The 18,069-nt window shown below is 48.3% G+C and overlaps 1 protein-coding gene across 2 annotated transcripts; it reads left to right on the top strand.

Annotated features, from left to right (window-relative positions):
* Positions 1-6,351: 6,351 nt before the first annotated feature.
* Positions 6,352-17,796, top strand: LOC120764956 (uncharacterized). 2 transcript variants are annotated; one of them, XM_058423954.1, is made up of 7 exons: positions 6,352-6,495; positions 6,948-7,004; positions 7,258-7,356; positions 7,442-7,502; positions 9,054-9,597; positions 12,828-13,876; positions 14,830-17,796. In XM_058423954.1, exons 6-7 carry the CDS (start codon positions 12,892-12,894, stop codon positions 14,943-14,945), a joined length of 1,101 nt encoding a protein of 366 aa, XP_058279937.1. In that variant the 5' UTR covers positions 6,352-6,495; positions 6,948-7,004; positions 7,258-7,356; positions 7,442-7,502; positions 9,054-9,597; positions 12,828-12,891; the 3' UTR covers positions 14,946-17,796. The 2 variants fall into 2 exon arrangements, with proteins under 2 accessions (XP_058279937.1, XP_058279936.1); XM_058423953.1 differs by having other exon boundaries at positions 12,828-17,796.
* The last annotated feature ends 273 nt before the right edge of the window (positions 17,797-18,069 follow it).

The raw sequence follows: 18,069 nt of genomic DNA, 5'->3' as shown, positions 1-18,069 counted from the left end.
GGCCTCTCTAGGAAATGAGGAATTTGAATCCTTCCCTCCGTGTTATTATAATTTGGAAGATTAAAAAATAAAACTTTTCAGTCAGAGCTATGGGGAAAAGGAATAACAGTCCTTTACTAGTAAATATAACAGGACAGACAAAAAACAACAGCAATTATAACAATAGTAGAACAGAACCAAGAACCCCGAGGGCAAACGGTGGCGGCTCCGGCGCTGATGGCTGGAAGCCAGGCGCGGTGGACTGTCCTCCGCAGGTAGGGGGTGTCCTCGGCAGGCAGAGGTGGCAGTGCCGGAGAAGCCGCAGCGGCGGGACCCGGTCTCACCCAAAATCCAGCAGGACAGCGAAGAAACTCCGAATTCCTGGATACTCCAACAGATGGTAGAATTCCCAGGACCAGACTCCTTCGTTAACCGTGGACTCCAGCAGCCAGCCGTGGCCCGATCTGTGCTCCCCCCAGAAGAAGAAAAAAAAGCCGCGAGATCCCCCACCCTCAGCTCTCTCCGGGAGCTTTTTTTTTTTTTTTTCCCTCCCCCAAAACTAAGTTATCAGTTCTTTTGTCTAGGTTAAGCACTCAGCACTTAGTCTCCTAGCAACTTGGGAGGGGGCAAAAATTCCACAGGAGACTTAAACCTCAACACCCTTGTTTACCACACTTGTAGCACTGTCTTTGTTGAAGAGTTGTAAATGCATCTTTGATGACTCTTTCCATTTGATCTCCCAAAACAGTTGCGACGTGCTGCGGTGTCCCGACCTTGCTGCATGCCTCTATCATTTCTGCCACAGAGGGTTGGCCAGGCATCGCACTGATGACACGTTTGCATTCTGTGTTGGCGTTCGCAAATGCAAGACCCCAAAGCAAATGTGGTTTCACCCCATCATCACTGATTTGCCTGTCCACTGCTTGTGTGAGATGATCGATGAGTGAGGTGGAAGATTCTGAAGGACCTTGCTTTATGTCTGTATAAATATTTTCTGGAACTCCTGCCGGTGGAATTTGCACCATTGCCTTTTGCACTGCATTCTTGATGTCTGTCAACACTTCCCGTGGAAAAAGTCTGGCTTGACGAGCTGGATTGTCAAGTGGTGGATCACTGGCCAATTGTGCAATGGTGAAGCCTGCATTTGTTCCTCCCTGATATTTGTCCCTGAGCTCATTAAGAGCTCTTCTCCATTTTGCATCCCAGATGATGAACTGCGAATCGGTGAGGATCATTGAAGCAAGGGATTTGAGGTCAATTGGTGTTAAATCATATATATTAAATGTCCCTTTTAAAAGTTGTTTAAAGTACGGAGACCCCAATCCATTATCACGAACGGCTTTCATCAGATCTTTGACGACTTCATGATCCAATCGCTCCCATCTTGGGTTTGCATTCTGTGCATCATAAGTCACTGGCATTGCCACACTTCTCGAACCCATCTTAAGTGCTTCCCCTTTCAATGCTTTCTTTCTTATTTCAGTCCAATCTGTTGCACAAAATACCCATGCACCAGGAATCTGTGTCTTGTCAGACACCGGAATCGATTGATGTGTTTGCAGCTTCAGTGCTGCTTCATCCTTTCCAGGATCTACCTGTTTTTGAGGCTTTACCTCATCCTGTTTTGTTTCCTTTTTCTTTTCTTGAGGAACAGGAACCGGGGATTGCTGGGCATCATGAAATTTCTCTGCAACACCTTGAAAAGAAAGAGTGGGTCCCCCAGGCAATTGTAGAACATATGAAGGAAGAAAGGATTCCCAAGGAACTTGGGTACCTTTCCCTGGAGGAAAAAGTAGAGAGAAAGAAGACATTGGGTCCTGTTGGAATTCTGAAGCTGCTTCACTGAATTGCTGGAAAAACTGCTTCATAAAGTCCTTAGATAACAAAAATGATGACGCTTGACATGAAAAATCAAATGCTTTTGCTGTCCGGATAGGAATGCCCTCCGAAGCAGTGATGCGGATGATGTCGTCATCAGTGATTGACATGTCTTGTTCTTCTTGTGCAGCTTCATCGTCCCTCACCATCGACAAAGGCTCACTCGGCTTTTGTTTGAATTGCTGTTCTGAAGGAGAAGTTGATTTTTTGTATGAAACTGGAAAAAAGCGGTGCAACGTGGTTGCCTCGCTGCTGGAAGGTGCTCCACTCGGTGTGCCTGATGCTCGTTGTGATTGTTGTGGTTTCACAGTCCCGCCCCTAGATGACGATGACATGTCAGCAGCTGGCATCTGCTGGCTCACGGTATTATATGAATCTGTTATTTCTTCCACTGCCCCTGACGAAGTATGTCGAGTTTGCAAAAAGCCTTTAATTTCTGGGTGCATTTGTAAAATCTGGTGTGATTTTGGACGTGCGCCCATTTGCAGAAACGCAGCAGCTGAGTTTGAATCACCACGCACAGGCTGTACCGCTACAAGTGTGCCGCTGATGGGCGGGGTTGGGCTCAGTGATGTTTGCCACGTGGGGGTGGCACCCTGGAGAAACTCTCCGCCTTGGCCACACCCTGTCCCTGCCTGCTCCGCTTCTGCCTGTCCCGCCCCTGCCTGTCCCGGCCCGGCGGCGCCTGGCGAAGTGTCCCCTCCCCACTCAAGCCCAAAGACCGCCCTATCTTGCTCGCCATCAGGGTTTTTGCCCCACTCAGGGCAAGGCCGCGTCTTAGGCCCTGTCCCGCCCCTTCCGCGCCTGCGCCTGGACCCGCCGCTGGTGTTTCTGGGGTTTGCAGTGCCCTGCTTGGCGCCTCCCCCAACACCTCGGTCCCGCGGCCCGCGAACCCGCGCCGCTCGTCCGCGAACTGTTCTCCCCCACATCCGCCCCCTCCCGACCCGACGCGCTTCCCGACCACCCTCGGCCGCGTTCCGCGCCCCGGTGACATAGGTTAGGATCGTCCCCACGCGCATGCGCCGCAGTCCCGCCCTCCACTACCGACTCAATCGGGACTTGCTGTTCTCCCGGCGCCCCCCCCCGCTCCCTCCTCCCCCCGCCCGAACTGTTCCTGCGCGGAATAGGAAAGGAGCGGTGGGGTGCTGCTGCGCGGTGACTGTGGGGGGGTGAAGGGACTCCAAGGTGGACTTTGTGTCGGACCTGTCTCCCCCCCCTCTTGGGATAAAGGCGTTGTGTCCTCGGGAACTGTTTCAGAATAAAGCATGTCCAGCTCCTCCTGGTCACTGGGATGGATTAAAAGTTTCCTCTTTCCTGGGACTGGCATTTGATCGGGTTTTGGGGATTTTGACAAACTTTTTTGTGGCGAACCCTGGGAGAGCTGAGGGCTCTCCCCTCCCCCATCTCCCAGAGGTGGTATTAAACCTGGGGAAAGTAGCTGTCTGTCCCCTCCCTCTGACTGGTCGACAGATAAAGCGCTACTTTCTCCCCCTCTGCTACTTGGCACCTGCCCAATTTTGGGACTTCCATCGGTATTCTCCAATATAGCTTCTAACATAATTCTACCTGCGGACAAGAGCTTAGCAGCTATCTTGTCCTTCTTTGTGGCTCTATCATACAACTCCCTATTTGCTTCCTGCCAAAACCCTGGCTCAAATAGGACATGGGTCTCACAATGAGGATAATTACAACGGACCCAGAGCATCAACGCCTGAAGCTCTTTTTCCTTGAGAGCCACACCGTGTGTTGAAATCACCCCCCTTAGGGCAGATAAAATAGAGATTTGTTCCTGGGAAATGGCTCCCCCTGTAACGGGTTAATGCTTTGTTCATTGAACTTGCAAACACAGGATGACTCATGACTTTTAAGAGAACCTTTAAACTTGCAAACACAGGATGACTCATGACTTTTAAAACTTGCAAACACAGGATGACTCAGGACTTTTTAGACACATGTGCTATTGCTTAACAAGGCTTTTGAGTTCCAGGAGAAGGAACTGTAACTGTTTTCAGAAGATAGAAGACGGTCTCCTAACAACAAGATAAACCGACCGATAACAGAAGAAAAGAACTGTATAAAACAGAACTGAAAGACCGTAACCGCGCGGCAGTTGGCGGAGTGCAGACCCCCTGTTGCCCAGCGCTGTATTTGCTTATGCCCCGCTTGCTGTAATTAATAAAATTCTAATTGGGACTAAATCTTGAGTCATGCAATTTATAACACCCCCATGATCTGGATCCAACTGTTCTTACCAAAGCTCAAAGGCTTGGGTGCAGCTGTTGTCGAATTCGCCTCAGAGGTGTCCTGATCGCTGACCAGCAGGTTTCAGGGTGACGGATTCCAGGGCCCTTGGAGATCTGTCGGTCTGGGACGAATTTGAGATTAGCTGCTCTGGCCAGAAGTGTTCCTCTTATCTTCTCCTGAGCTGACCATCTGGCTTTTTATCTTCAGAGGGCTTGTGGTGTTCACTGCAGAAGGTTCACTGTGACCCTTTCGGTGCCCCTTTCCAGGGGCCCACCCAGGGACGCCAGTTCTTGGTTTCTCTTCTGAGATTCAGGTGGTTTTAGAGTCTTTTTGCCTTCTGCAAAGCCCTGAGCCAGACGCAAGAAAGAGACGGAGTCTTCAGGTTCTGATTTTTCAAGGTTGCACGCTCTGTTTATTGTTTCTTATCTTACAATTCTCTCAGTGCCCAACTAAGGTCTGTGCAGCTGCTCGGGCATCTGGTGACTCCTCCACACTGGGCTGTGGCATTATCTTTTATACTAATTGTTACATGTTCTTTATTTATCATTATTTGCCAATACGTATCACTTATACTAAACAGGTTATCCCTACTTTGACCCAATCTCCTTAAACTATTTTGTGCCACCGTCACTACAGAAAATGGAGTGAAGGAAGAAGAAGGAAGAAGCAGGAGACAACGCCCCAAATCCTCCATCTTGCTCCCATTCACTTCCATATTAAAAACCCAAACCTACTTTTTTTCACCCTGTGATAAGCTAAACTACTATTGTGAAAAACGCCAATCACTTGTTTTAAAATTTTGAAAGTTTAATAGTAAATAACATGGCTATAAAAATAGAATTAGAATAAAAAATTTGAACAATTAGTGTTAGGACAATATGAGACAATAAAAACAAAGTCACAGATATCTGGGTGCCTTCCCGAGCAAAAAGCTCCGAAGAAGGACCCCCGTTAACAAAGGATTATCTCTTAAAAGCAATAGCCTGTTGAATATTCATACATTTCATACATGATGCATAAATTCCATTCAAACAAAGAATTGTCTCTGGTTAGTATCACTTTTTTCCTTTAATCTCTATGGCGTCTTCAGGGCTGAGCAAGGCAGGAGAAGTTGGTCTCTTCTGATAAGGAAGTAGTAAATTCTTTTTCTCTGAAAGATTTACGTTTTCCTGTGGTTGGTATATAAAAATTACATTTTAACTACAAAACTACATTTACCATACTATCAAAATATTAATACAACATTAACAATCAATACAACATAATACATATAGTAAATATCTTGCGTAGAGCCATATAATATGCACTTTTCACACTATCTTTCACACTCTTGTGGCCTGCAATCCATCCCGCAGTGCAGGAAGCCTTTCCCATGGACTGGGATCAAAGTCAGTGTCCCTCTGGGCTCTGTGCCAGGGTCCCAGACCCCCCTGTCCAGGTCTCTGACCCTCCAGGGCAGCCAAAGGAATGCCCTGGACTCCAACAGACACGAGCGCCGTGAGGCGAGCTGGGACACAAGAGCGAGGGTGGCGCGGGAACTGCTGCGGCCCTGCCCGGGATGGGGGTGGAGCGGGTGTTAAGCAGCTCTGCCGGAGCTCTGGGCTGGAGCGGGGGCAGAGGGGGCAGAGGGGGCAGAGGGGGCAGAGGGGGCAGAGCAGGCAGAGCGGGCGGAGCGGGCGGAGCGGGCGGAGCCTGGGCCTCCCGGGGTTGCGGGGCGACCACAGGACTAACCTGGAACCGCTACTACCTATTCCAATAGCGGCGCCGCAACGGCCGCGATTCAAACCGGGCCGTGTGCCGCCACGGCAAATCACCGAGCGGTGCGTCAGGCTGGGCGGAGCCGCGACCAATCGCGGGGCCGTGCGTCACCGAGAGGTGGGGCTGCAGCCAATTGCAGAGTGGTGCGTCAGGTGGGGGCGGGGTCGACCGAGGGTGGAGGTGGGACAGCACGAAGGGCGGGGCGGAACTAATTGCGTGTGTGTTCGTCAGGTGGGGGGCGGGGCGAGGGTTGGGTCGAAGCCAATTGCAGCCTATCACAGCCCATCACAGCCGGGTGTGTCATGCGCGGGGCGCGTCCCGGGCTGCGGTGGAGCGGCAGCATGGAGGGCCGGATAGCCTAGGGCAATTTCCCAGTGGCTTTCCTGTCGCCCTACGAGAGCCCGCCCACCTGGGCCCCGCCGCACGAGGTCAGCCCGGGACGAGGGGGACGGCCCGGGGACAGCGGCGGCCGCAGCCGCGGGGTCCCACCGGGTAGGGGAGCCCAGCCCAGCCCGGCCCGGCCCTGGCTGAGCCGCCGCGCATCCCCCGCAGCGCGTGTATCACCCCGACTACAACAACGAGCTCACGCAGTTCCTGCCCCGCATCATCGTGCTCAAGAAGCCGCCCGGGGCGCAGGTGAGGCAGGCGGCGCCGGCCCGGCGCTGCCTGGGCACGGTGTCGCGTTCCTGGACGCAGTTCCCAGAGCGTTTCCTGGTAGAAAAGGCGCTGGATTGCGATATTCCCGACTGGCAGCGTCCTGGCACAGAACTGCTGTGACAGGTGTGGGGCAGGCAGGGTGGCAGATTCCAGGGCTGTGGGCAAGGGGAAGGTTTGTTCCCGATGTGGTATCTTGGGATGTGGAGCTGCTGGAGGATGGGAGCGGGGGCCCCTCAGGTATTCCTGGTGGCGGGAATTAGGAGAGAGGGTGAGCAGTGCAGCACCCAAACCTTGGATCCATCCGGGAGACAGAGCAGGGTTCTGGGGAATTGGAAGGGCCCTAGACAGGGAGAAGAGTCGGGGAATGGAAAGAGAACTTGCCCAAGGGAAGGGTCCTGGTGACTGCATTTCCCTGCTGGTTTTTCCTACAGCTGGGCTTCAACATCCGGGGAGGAAAAGCCTCGCAGTTAGGAATCTTCATCTCCAAGGTGTGTCCGTCCTTGGGCCATTCCCACCTGGATCCTGCCTGTGCTGGTGGGAGCAGCTGAGCTGGCCGGGTGTGCAGGGAGGCTCTGGCTGCCTCACACCCCCTGAGCTCGGGGCTGGGATTTGCCACAAAGTCCTCAGAACATCCTGCACCCCTTCCTGATCTCTTCCCAGCCCCTGGAATTGCTCCCTGGGGTGGTGTGGGAGGGGAGCTGTGCGAGATCCACTGCTGCCATCCCTGCTCTCCCTTCCCAGGTGATTCCCAACTCGGATGCTCACAGGGCCGGGCTGCAGGAGGGGGACCAGGTGCTCTCAGTGAATGATGTGGATTTCCAGGACATTGAACACAGCAAGGTGAGCACTGGGATGGGGAATCCACCTCCTTCCAGCCTCTCAGCCCAGCACAGAACCTATGGAATGCCATTTCCTTGTTTTCTAGGCAGTGGAGATCCTGAAGACAGCACAGGAGTTTATGATGTATGTCCAGTACTTCCCCTACAGTAAGTGCCCAGTCCTGGAATGTTCCTTGGGAAACAAACTTCCATAAATCCCTGCCCATTCCACCCAAGTTTAGCAGCCCAAGGTCACTGACTCTTGATTTGGGATCAGGCACCACATCAGGATAATGAGGCCTGGCCTCATCTGCCAACGTAAGAAAACTCAGAGAGCAGGAAGGTGGGATGGTTGGGGAATGGAAAAGTTATTTTAGAGCTCATAAATTTAAGCTAATTATCCTTGAATAATATAGGAATGAGCTCTGGCACAAGTGCCAATGGTGGATATCCCTCCCTAAAGATGTTTGAACTATGAGTGAAGGGAAGGATTGGCTTCACTCCCAATTTCTGCTTCTGCACCCATAAAGTTCCAGGATTTAAGGGATAAAAAAGGGGAGAAGTCAAGCTAAACAAGGATTCTTCATAAAATGGAAAGTGGCCATGAAGAAGAAGAAAAAAGGAGTAGGGGAAGAGGGGGTTTCAAACAATTTTGTCCTAAATGCCCTAAAATCACTTGAAATGACTGGTGGGGGTGCACTTTTAAAGCCAGAGGGTCTCAAACACTGCCTCCACTTGGGAATGTGTTTTCCTGAACATTTTAGGTAATTCCCCCTGGCCATCCTCTCTTTGTCCCTCCCTCCCAGATTACCAGCAGCAGAAAGAACGGACAGTTCACTAACAGGGAGCTTCATCCTGCCAAAACATCTCCACTTCTTTTTCCCAACATCTGAGATGACTCCTTATGTTTCAGCTTTCAGTGGAGGCACCACTGTCCTGCACAGGATCAGCTCTTTCCCACATGGAGAGATGCCAAGGGGCCTATTTGGCTGGAAGATTGATGGGGATTGAGGCTGTGCTCCTGGGAATGGATGTTGGGAAAAGCTGGTGTGAAGTGGGTCCTGGGGGGTAGCTGCTCCAGCAGGATCCAGATTTTAGCAAGACTTAAATTAAGTGAGTTCTGGGCTGGTTCTGGATCCCTTGATCCTGGATCCCTGGTTGTTGAGCATTCCTGAGCAGAGCACAGGCATTGTCTTCCAGGAAATTCACCTGTTCCACCCTCTTGTGCCATGGAATTATTTCCTTTTCTGTCCCACCTCTGCTCTGCATTGCTGGGTTTGCTGGGAACTCCAGGAGTAAAATCCAGCCCCAGTCCATGCACAGCTCTGGCTGTTGGTGGCTTTTTGCTGATAAAACCCCCACAATATAGGGCTGGGATGTTTGGAAATGTTAATTACCAAGGAAACATTAATTATCAGCAAATCCAAGGGCAAATGCCTGGTGGGATCATGTTGTAATGGCTTCAGAATAGCCCTGGCTCTAGTGAGACAGAGAAAATAAAGCAAGGGTGCCTGGCATTTGGCCAAGAGCACACTGTATTAACAGAGAACTGTTCCTTAAAAGCACCAGTCTGTTACATATTAGTTTCAAAATCCCCCAGCAAATCAATCTTCTCTCTCTGGCCCCAATGGCTCTCCTAAATTCCTTCTTTGGGGCTCTGGTCACTGTTATGCTCACCTGGTACTGATTATCTACTCCTTCTTTGGGCCCCAAAACCAGGAAACACGATATCAAAGTTTGGAAGATGGCCAAAAGAACAAAAGAGCATGCGCAAGGAGACGAGGTGAAAAGTTCAGCTCAGAGGATGACTATGTGCTTCATCCCCAAAGACCCCCGACGACCACCAGAGTGATCAATAAGGAGCAGTGCGCAGCCGCAGATAGCCGTGGAACTAATTTTAATACGAAGCGGGGACAGGCGGGGTTAGGAAATAAATATGTATTAGGCGTATCGTATAACCCGAGTTTGTAGAGATAAAAAGGGAGAAACAAAGCTCCCAGGGGTGCATGTCTTTGAGGAGTTATCCCCATGCACCTCAGCGCTGAATAAATTCATACCTACTCTCAGAACCACTCTGTGAGTTATAGAGTCTTCTCTCCACACATCATTTTGGTGAGCCAGCCAGGAGGATCTCTGTCCGGCTGTGGGAGCGGCCGAGGAGCGGATTCCCTGGCGCGCCCCCAGGACCTTCCCAGGAGGGACCCCGGACCTCGGCTCGCTCACCGCGGGGACAGACAACGACCTGCTGGCCTTGCGGATAAAGGTATGAATTAAATATCGGGGAAGGGGCAGCTGATAAGTCGTGCAGAGACGTCTGACGCGCAGCACAGTCCCGGTGGGCTTGCAAGCAGCCGGCCAGGGAGAAGCCGGACACAGAGGGGGAGGGATCGACCCCCGGCTGATAGCGCGGCCGATGAGAAGGGGTCTCACTGAGCTGATAGAGCAGCCCGCTAGCGACTCAGGGGGTGAGTCGAGTGAACCCTTGTTTTGCTGCTATTTTGTGTGAATGCTAAGTCCGGACACGTTGAGTCATTGAGCATGATCAGTGAGTGAGTGAGTGAGTGAGTGAGACGCACCAGAGGTGCGGAGCGATTGTGGAGCTCTATCCACGTTTCCGACCTCGGGCGACTGAGGCGGCCGGAGAAAGGCGAAGCGACTGGAGTCAGTGTGGGGCAAACCCGAGTGTGAACGAGGGGCGTTATGTTTGAGTGGGAAGCGGTTAACATTTGTTCCAACCGTGGACAGACAAATTGATGGAGTCTCTCCTCAGCAGTGGTTTGGGCTTGATCCCTGGGAATCGATTGATCCAGTGAATTATTGGCTAGAGAGAGGGAATGAACGGGTCTATCTAGAAAGAATATACAGAACTTCTGCAGGGAGATTGGTGGCCTTGGACTGGGAACAACCTGCAGTACAGACCCTAAGTATTCCAGGGGAGGTGAATGGGATAGCCTGTTCTTGTGGGAGACTTAGAGCTGTCAGAGAATCAGGACATTGGCATCTGGCATGGATATTATTGCAGTGTAGAGATTGTGAAAAACGTTGGTATTGTTACTCTAGTAACCAGTAGGGCATATGCCCCCTGTGTAAACTGAAATATTATCTTAATCAGGTTGATGTTGAACCTAAAACTCTGAAGGTTGTGTGTGGAAAGTCACATTGTGTGCCTGCAAATTGGGGCTGTGTGTGGGAAGAGAATTGGGAAGTGACTCTGAAATTGTGTGAGGAAAAGTTTGGGCGAAAATGGGACGGAACAAGAAGGAGGAGATAATGGGTATTGAACAAACCAAAGCAAGTCTGCTAGGTTGTATTATTGCACATTGGAAAAATTGCTGGACGTGGGGGAACTGAGAACAAGAGAGATCTTAGATTTTGCAGAGATTGGTGGCCACTCTATAAATTGGATGATGGAGCGAGGTGGCCACCTAGCGGAAGTTTGGATTATAACACGCTATTGCAACTCGTGCTATTTCTCAGGAGAGAAGGCAAGTGGACGGAGGTGTCGCATGCCGATATGTTTTTCTCCCTTTGAAATCACCCCGAATGGCAGAGGGATTGTGGGATCAGGGCTCCATCTGACCCTCTGGTGTTAGCCCTGGAGAAAGAGAATAAGACTAAGAGAGGAGGGCTTAAACAGTGTTGTTCAGCATGTAGCATAGGGCAAAGATGTACAAAATCAGACAAGGTTTACCAAACTGTGGCCCAGGAACAAGAGCTGGTGGATGATTTGCTTAAGAGATGCTATGTGTCGTCACACATCACTGGACCCTGGGTCTGAAGTAGGGATACAGCAGCTAGTTAATCTATTCCTAGGGCAGTCTACAGGTGACATAAGGCATAAACTTCAAAAGCTTCGGGGAACAGATGGGAGGAACTTAGAGACTTTGTTGGATGAGGTGTGGAGAGTCTTTAGTAACCGGGAAGAAGGATATAAACAAGGAATGAGGAAGCTTGTAGCTAAGTGAGAGAGAGAGGGGAAAACGTGGGCAGAGACCACCTAGGCAAGGCCCGTCCCGGCTGGGCAGAGACCAGTGTGCGATCTGTAAGAAATATGGTCACTGGAAAAATTAATGCCCAGAACAAAGACGGGGTGGCTTTCAGGACAAGGGAAACCGAGAGAAAGGAAAGGTGACTGCATATGTGGAAGAAGACTGAAGAGGACCGGTAGATCTCACCCCAGAAGATCCACTGGTTATAAAATTGGAACTGGGGGAAAAAGGGAAAGAAGTAGAATTCCTGGTTGACACAGGAGCAACATATTCAGCCTTAAATAAGACTTTGGCACCTGTGGGGAAGAATTATGTTACAGTGATAGGAGGAACTGGCCAACCTGAAAAAGCATATTTTTGTAAACCATTAAAGTATAAGCTTGGAAAGCAATGGGGCATTCATAAATTCCTATATCTGCCCAGCTCCCCGAGACACCTTTTGGGGAAGAGCCTTGCTAGAACAATTACAAGTAACCATTAAATTTATAAATGGGGAGGTCATTCTGGAGGTAAATGATGAACAATATATAGAGGCATTAAGTTTAATGTTGACAACCGTTCAAACAGAGGGGGAAATTAGCGAAGAAATAATAAATCAAGTGTTTCCTGGAGTATGGACCTCCAATGTACTAGGGAGAGCGAAAAATGCACTTCCTATATTAATCAAACTTAAGGAAGGGAAACAACCAGTTGGAATTAAACAGTACCCCCTGAAAAAGGAAGATAGGGAAGGAATTAGTCCCATAATTGAAAACTTTTTGCAATTAGGGTTGTTAAAAGAGTGCCTGTCTGAGTTCAACACTCCCATTTTGCCAGTCCGAAAACATGATGGATCATACCGGATAGTACAAGATTTAAGGGCTGTTAACAAAATAACTGAGGACCTCTATCCTGTGGTAGCAAATCCATACACTCTGTTAACATGCCTGACACCTGAGCTAACTTGGTTTACTGTTTTAGACTTGAAAGATGCCTTCTTTTGCTTCCCTATCCATGAGGACAGCCAGAAAATTTTTGCATTTGAATGGGAAAACCCCAAAAGCGGGCGCAAATCCCAGCTCACATGGTCAGTTCTACCTCAAGGTTTCAAGAACTCTCCCACTCTGTTTGGGGAGCAACTTGCCAAAGATCTGGAATCCTGGGAGGCTCCCCCGGAAGAGGGAAAGTTACTGCAGTATGTGGACAATATCCTCATAGCTACCCGGACGAAAGAGGCATGTGTAGCCTGGACAGTAAGCCTTCTAAATTTCCTGGGACTACAGGGATACAGGGTATCAAAGAAAAAGGCCCAGGTTGTGAAGCAAAAGGTAATCTACCTGGGTTATGAAATCAGTGCAGGACAGTGGACCCTAGGGCAAGATCGCAAAGAAGCGATATGCCAAACCCCGAGGCCTCAAACGGTAAAGGAACTGCGAACATTCTTAGGAATGACGGGATGGTGTAGGCTCTGGATACACAGCTATGGGTTGCTTGTGAAACCTCTGTATGCACTCATTACAAATAGGAACAGAAACCTCCAGTGGACAAAAGAGGCCACGCAAGCCTTTCATCAACTGAAGAATGCTCTAATGTCAGCCCCGGCTCTCGGACTCCCGAATGTAAGTAAACCGTTTTTCCTGTTCTCCCATGAAAAGCAGGGAATCGCCCTGGGGATACTGGCCCAGGACCTGGGTCCATACCGGAGAGCAGTTGCTTACTTCTCCAAGCAACTAGACACAACAGCCAAGGGATGGCCAGGATGTCTCAGAGCTGTTGCAGCTGTGGTGCTGAATATTCAAGAGGCACGCAAATTCACTCTGGGCCAGAAAATGACCGTATTTGTGTCTCACGCAGTGTCTGCAGTCCTGGAAGTAAAGGGCGGGCACTGGCTTTCCCCACAAAGGTTCCTGAAGTATCAAGCCATCATGGTAGAACAAGACGATGTAGAGATAGTTGTAACTAACATTATCAACCCAGCTTCTTTCCTCAGTGGGAATCAAGGGGAGCCAGTACACCACGACTGCTTGGAGACCATCGAAACCTCCTACTCCAGCCACCCAGATCTGAAGGACACCCCTTTGGATGACGCAGAAACCTGGTTCACTGATGGGAGCAGCTATGTCATCAGTGGAAAGCGACATGCTGGGTATGCAGTTACCACCTGCAGAGAGGTAATAGAATCTGGACCCTTGCCAACAGATACCTCTGCACAAAAGGCTGAGATAATCGCTCTAACCCGTGCTCTAGAGATCGCGAAAGGAAAGAAAGTAAACATTTATACAGACTCGAGATATGCATTTGGGGTTGTACACGCACATGGAGCCATTTGGAAAGAAAGGGGACTGTTAAACTCACAAGGGAAAAACATCAAGCATTCTCAGGAAATATTGCGGCTACTGGAAGCAGTCCAGCTACCTGAGCAGGTAGCAATTATGCATATCAAGGCACACCAGAAGGTGAGCTCTGAATTGGAGGAAGGAAACGAGCTGGCGGACAGAGAGGCAAAAGAAGCAGCAAAAGGTGAGATAACGATCGAGGGAGCCTTAATTCCTGATGGACAGGTCTCCCTGGAAGGTAAGCCAGTATATACCAGAAAAGATAGAAAATTAATTCAGGATCAAGGAGGAAAGTATAACCAAGAGGGATGGGCTATTACTGCAGGTGGGACAATAGTCATCCCTTCTCATTTGTTATGGTCTCTAGTAAGAGAAGAGCATCAGAAAACACACTGGGGAATAGAAGCCCTGTATAACTATCTAATTGAAAAGATTACTGCCAGGAATTTATATTCTACTGTCATCCAGGTAACCCGGCAGTGTGATATTTGCCTCCAGACCAAACCCAAAAATACTCCCAAACCAAAACTAGGTCAAATTGGAAAAGGCCACGGGCCTGGACAACAGTGGCAAATTGACTTTTCAGAACTCCCAAGAAAAGGGGGGTATCGATACTTGCTGGTTTTAACAGATACCTTTTCAGGGTGGCCAGAGGCTTTTCCCACCAGAACTGCCAAAGCCCGGGAGGTAACCAAAGTATTACTACAAGAGGTAATACCACGCTTTGGAGTTCCAGCCACAATATCTTCAGATAGGGGGCCACACTTTATTTCAAAAATAGTACAGCAAATCAGTCATCACCTGGGCATAGACTGGGAGCTCCATACCCCTTATCGCCCCCAATCAAGTGGCCAAGTGGAAAAAATGAACCATTTAATAAAACAGCAAATTGTTAGGCTGGGACAAGAAGCTAATTTACCCTGGCCTCAATCTCTCCCACTGGCATTGCTGCGGATCCGAACCAAGCCTAGAGCTAAAGAAAAATTAAGTCCCTTTGAAATGCTTTACGGGAGACCATATGGCGTGCAAAAGGGATTGTCCACCCAGGTAGGGGAGGAGAGGCTGACTGCCTATATGATAGCCTTAAGCAAACAGCTCAAAGCAATTGAGAAACATGGGGCTGGAACTCGGAGCAGAGGGCTGGATGGGCCAGTGCATGACATACAGCCTGGAGATTATGTGTATGTTAAGTCTTGCAGAAAAAACTTTGGAGCCACAGTGGGAAGGACCGTTCCAGGTGCTTCTCACCACCTTCACTGCAGTTAAAATCAAGGAACAGAGCACCTGGATTCACCATTCTCGAGTGAAGAAGGCTCCAGAAACTCCTTGGAAAGTAATCCCAGGTGACAATGAACTGAAATTAAAACTTACTCAGGCATAATGAATACACTGTGGTTGAGAATATTCCATAATTTAGCATGCAGGAATCCAATCAATAGAATTGTTTTGTTTGTTTTGCCTGTAGCTATAAGTGCAACCCAAGAACTGGAAAGCGTCTCTAACCAGAAAAATGCTGAATGGCCTTGGTCCCAAGCTTTCACTCAGTATACTGGAAATTTCCAAAATACTACCGAAGGGGAAAGAAGCTGGGGACCAGGACCATAAGCTAATAATAAACACACTAAATATAGCCCAAAACAATGTGTCGTTAGCCCTCAGCTGCATACAGGCACAATTATGGATACAATCAATCATTGCTCTAGTAATAAGGGAGGGAAATGAAGGTGCTTTTCCAATTGAAATTCGGAAAACTGTCTGGGACAATGCAAACAACCTAGAAAGAAAACTTCAGTCTTGGTAGACTCTGGTAAATTTTACCTATGACCCTACCACCGAAATAGCTACTACTTTTGTACTGACTATACGCAATGCCACAATTTATAATATCCACCCTATTACTGCATTAGGATTAAATCATGAAAGAGCAGTGCTCTACCCCTCAGAACATAGAGCATGGGCCCAGATAATGAATGAAAAGTGGCAAACTGTGAATTTGGAATCGTGTGTTACCCGGGAACAAGGGTTCATCTGTGACACTAACATGATTGATGTACAAGATATATGCCTAGACACTGAGCAAAACATTTGCCACTTTGAGATTCATCCAGATACTAGTCAAAAGACTATGCTTGTATATATTGGCCTAGGCTGTGTATGTTTAAGAACTGCATGTGTTTCTGTAGAAATAGATGATAACAATGTAATCTTGACTACTAGGAACTATTCCAATTTTTGTATTTGTAATTTTGTTAAGATTGTAGGGTGTGATTTTTCATATTTAGCACCGGTTACATCCCACCAGTTGATAAGATCCAATTACACAATGTACCATCAGTTATCACCAGCACCCATTGGAATGAACCTTACATTAGTGAGACAACTAATGAACCACCAAGACCTGACAGAAATCCTGAAAGAGATTCAGGAAAAAGGGCAAAAGACTCTGGTTACTGTCTATCATGATGTAAAAGAAATAAGCAAAGTATTACAAAGGGTAAACCGAGACACAAATCACCACTGGTGGGATGCACTCTTTGGATGGTCGCCGACTGCAACTGGAATTTTGAACACACTTTGCCACCCCATCATTGTCATACTGACATTAGTAGGTATAAGCCTGGTGTTATCAATTGCAATGCTTGTTTGGAATGGGAGAATGTTAAAACGGATAGCTGTACTGACTTCCCTAGCAGTAGCCTATGGTAATGCAATGAGGGATATGTATCGAGATGGGCGAGCTGCGGAGGTAGATTGGGAAAGGAAAAGGCATCAGTATTGCTAAGTAAAAGAATTTACTGATTTTCTAGAAAAGGGGGGATTGAGACAGAGAAAATAAAGCAAGGGTGCCTGGCATTCGGCCAAGAGCACACTGTATTAACAGAGAACTGTTCCTTAAAAGCACCAGTCTGTTACATATTAGTTTCAAAATCCCCCAGCAAATCAATCTTCTCTCTCTGGCCCCAATGGCTCTCCTAAATTCCTTCTTTGGGGCTCTGGTCACTGTTATGCTCACCTGGTACTGATTATCCTCTCATACTTCGGGCCTCAAAACTGGGAAACACGATATCGAAGTTTGGAAGATGGCCAGAAGAACAAAAGAGCATGCGCAAGGAGACGAGGTGAAAAGTTCAGCTCAGAGGATGACTGTGATATATGTCCTAAAGTTAATTCGTGTTGATAGATAAAAAATGTAATATCATCTCAATAAATGTAAGTTTTGTTTTAATCCAACAAACTATGAGTCAACTCAAAGGAAAGCAGCTCAGAAAAGGTGCAGGAATTTCTCTCGCTTGAAAGGACAAGGGAGGGGGAAGCACGAGACATAACATGATTAAGAATTACCAGGAGAGAGACACAAACATGCTTTGGCTACAAATCGTTAAAAAGGAATGTAACATCTGCTCTGAAGTTACTTCATGTTAATAGAATATAAATTGTAATACTGAATGTATGATTATAAGTCCTGTATAAACTAGCATGTTAGAAGTTAGGTTTTGTTTTAGCATTTTGTGGGTTAACTTGGGAAGAAGGGGATTTAATAGAATACAAAAATGTCCCTAGCCTGAAAAGGTTTGGGAGGGACACGGAAAGAGCTTGATTGGAATTACCAGAAAGGAGGACAGAAGACTGTCACTGCCAGGAATCGCTGAAAGGAAACAAAGGGCAATGGAACACAGAGATGATAGCCCGGAGAACCTGATGATAGTTTCAGATCCGTATCTAGATGGTCTCCGGCCAAAATTAGCATGTCTACACCACACCTGGAACCGACCATCGACAGCATTGTCCTCCTCCGATGATCCATTCAGACTCTTAGAACTGAAACTTGCATACTTAATGAAGCTGCCTCGGATGGAGGACTTTCGACATCTCAGGCCTCTCTCCGCGATCCAGTGTATAAAAAGAGGCTGCTGCAAACCACAGATGTGAACTTGGGGATAACAGACTGGCAGAGTGTGTTATCGTTGTTCACCCGGCGCCGACCCCGGGCTTGACGCTGTCCTTTTAATTGTGGCTGTCCGAGACTGTCATTTTGTCTCTCAATAAAATTCCAAATTTTGATTTATCGAATTTGGCCTTCTCATTTATAACAATGACTATGTGCTTCATCCCCAAAGACCCCCGACGACCACCAGAGTGATCAATAAGGAGCAGTGCGCAGCTTCAAATAGGCGTGGAACTAATTTTAATACGAAGCGGGGGCAGGCGGGGTTAGAAAATGAGTATGTTTTAGGCATATCATATAACCTTAGTTTGTAGAGATAAAAAGGGAGAAACAAAGCTCCCAGGTGTGCATGTCTTTGAGGAGTTATCCTCATGCACCTCAGCGCTGAATAAATTCATACCTACTCTCATAACCACTCTGTGAGTTATAGAGTCTTCTCTCTGCACGTCACTAGCCTTCTCTTCCTTGTGGTCTTTTCCACTTTT

Source organism: Hirundo rustica, chromosome W (assembly GCF_015227805.2).
Source record: "Hirundo rustica isolate bHirRus1 chromosome W, bHirRus1.pri.v3, whole genome shotgun sequence".
Classification (NCBI taxonomy): Eukaryota; Metazoa; Chordata; class Aves; order Passeriformes; family Hirundinidae; genus Hirundo; species Hirundo rustica.
Note: the sequence above shows the minus strand (reverse complement) of the source record. Positions and strands in the feature narration are given on the sequence as shown.

What these genes read in the sequence shown, in the direction of transcription:
- LOC120764956 (XM_058423953.1), top strand. Translation starts at nt 12,892, where the DNA reads ATGTCAGCCCCGGCTCTCGGACTCCCGAATGTAAGTAAACCGTTTTTC.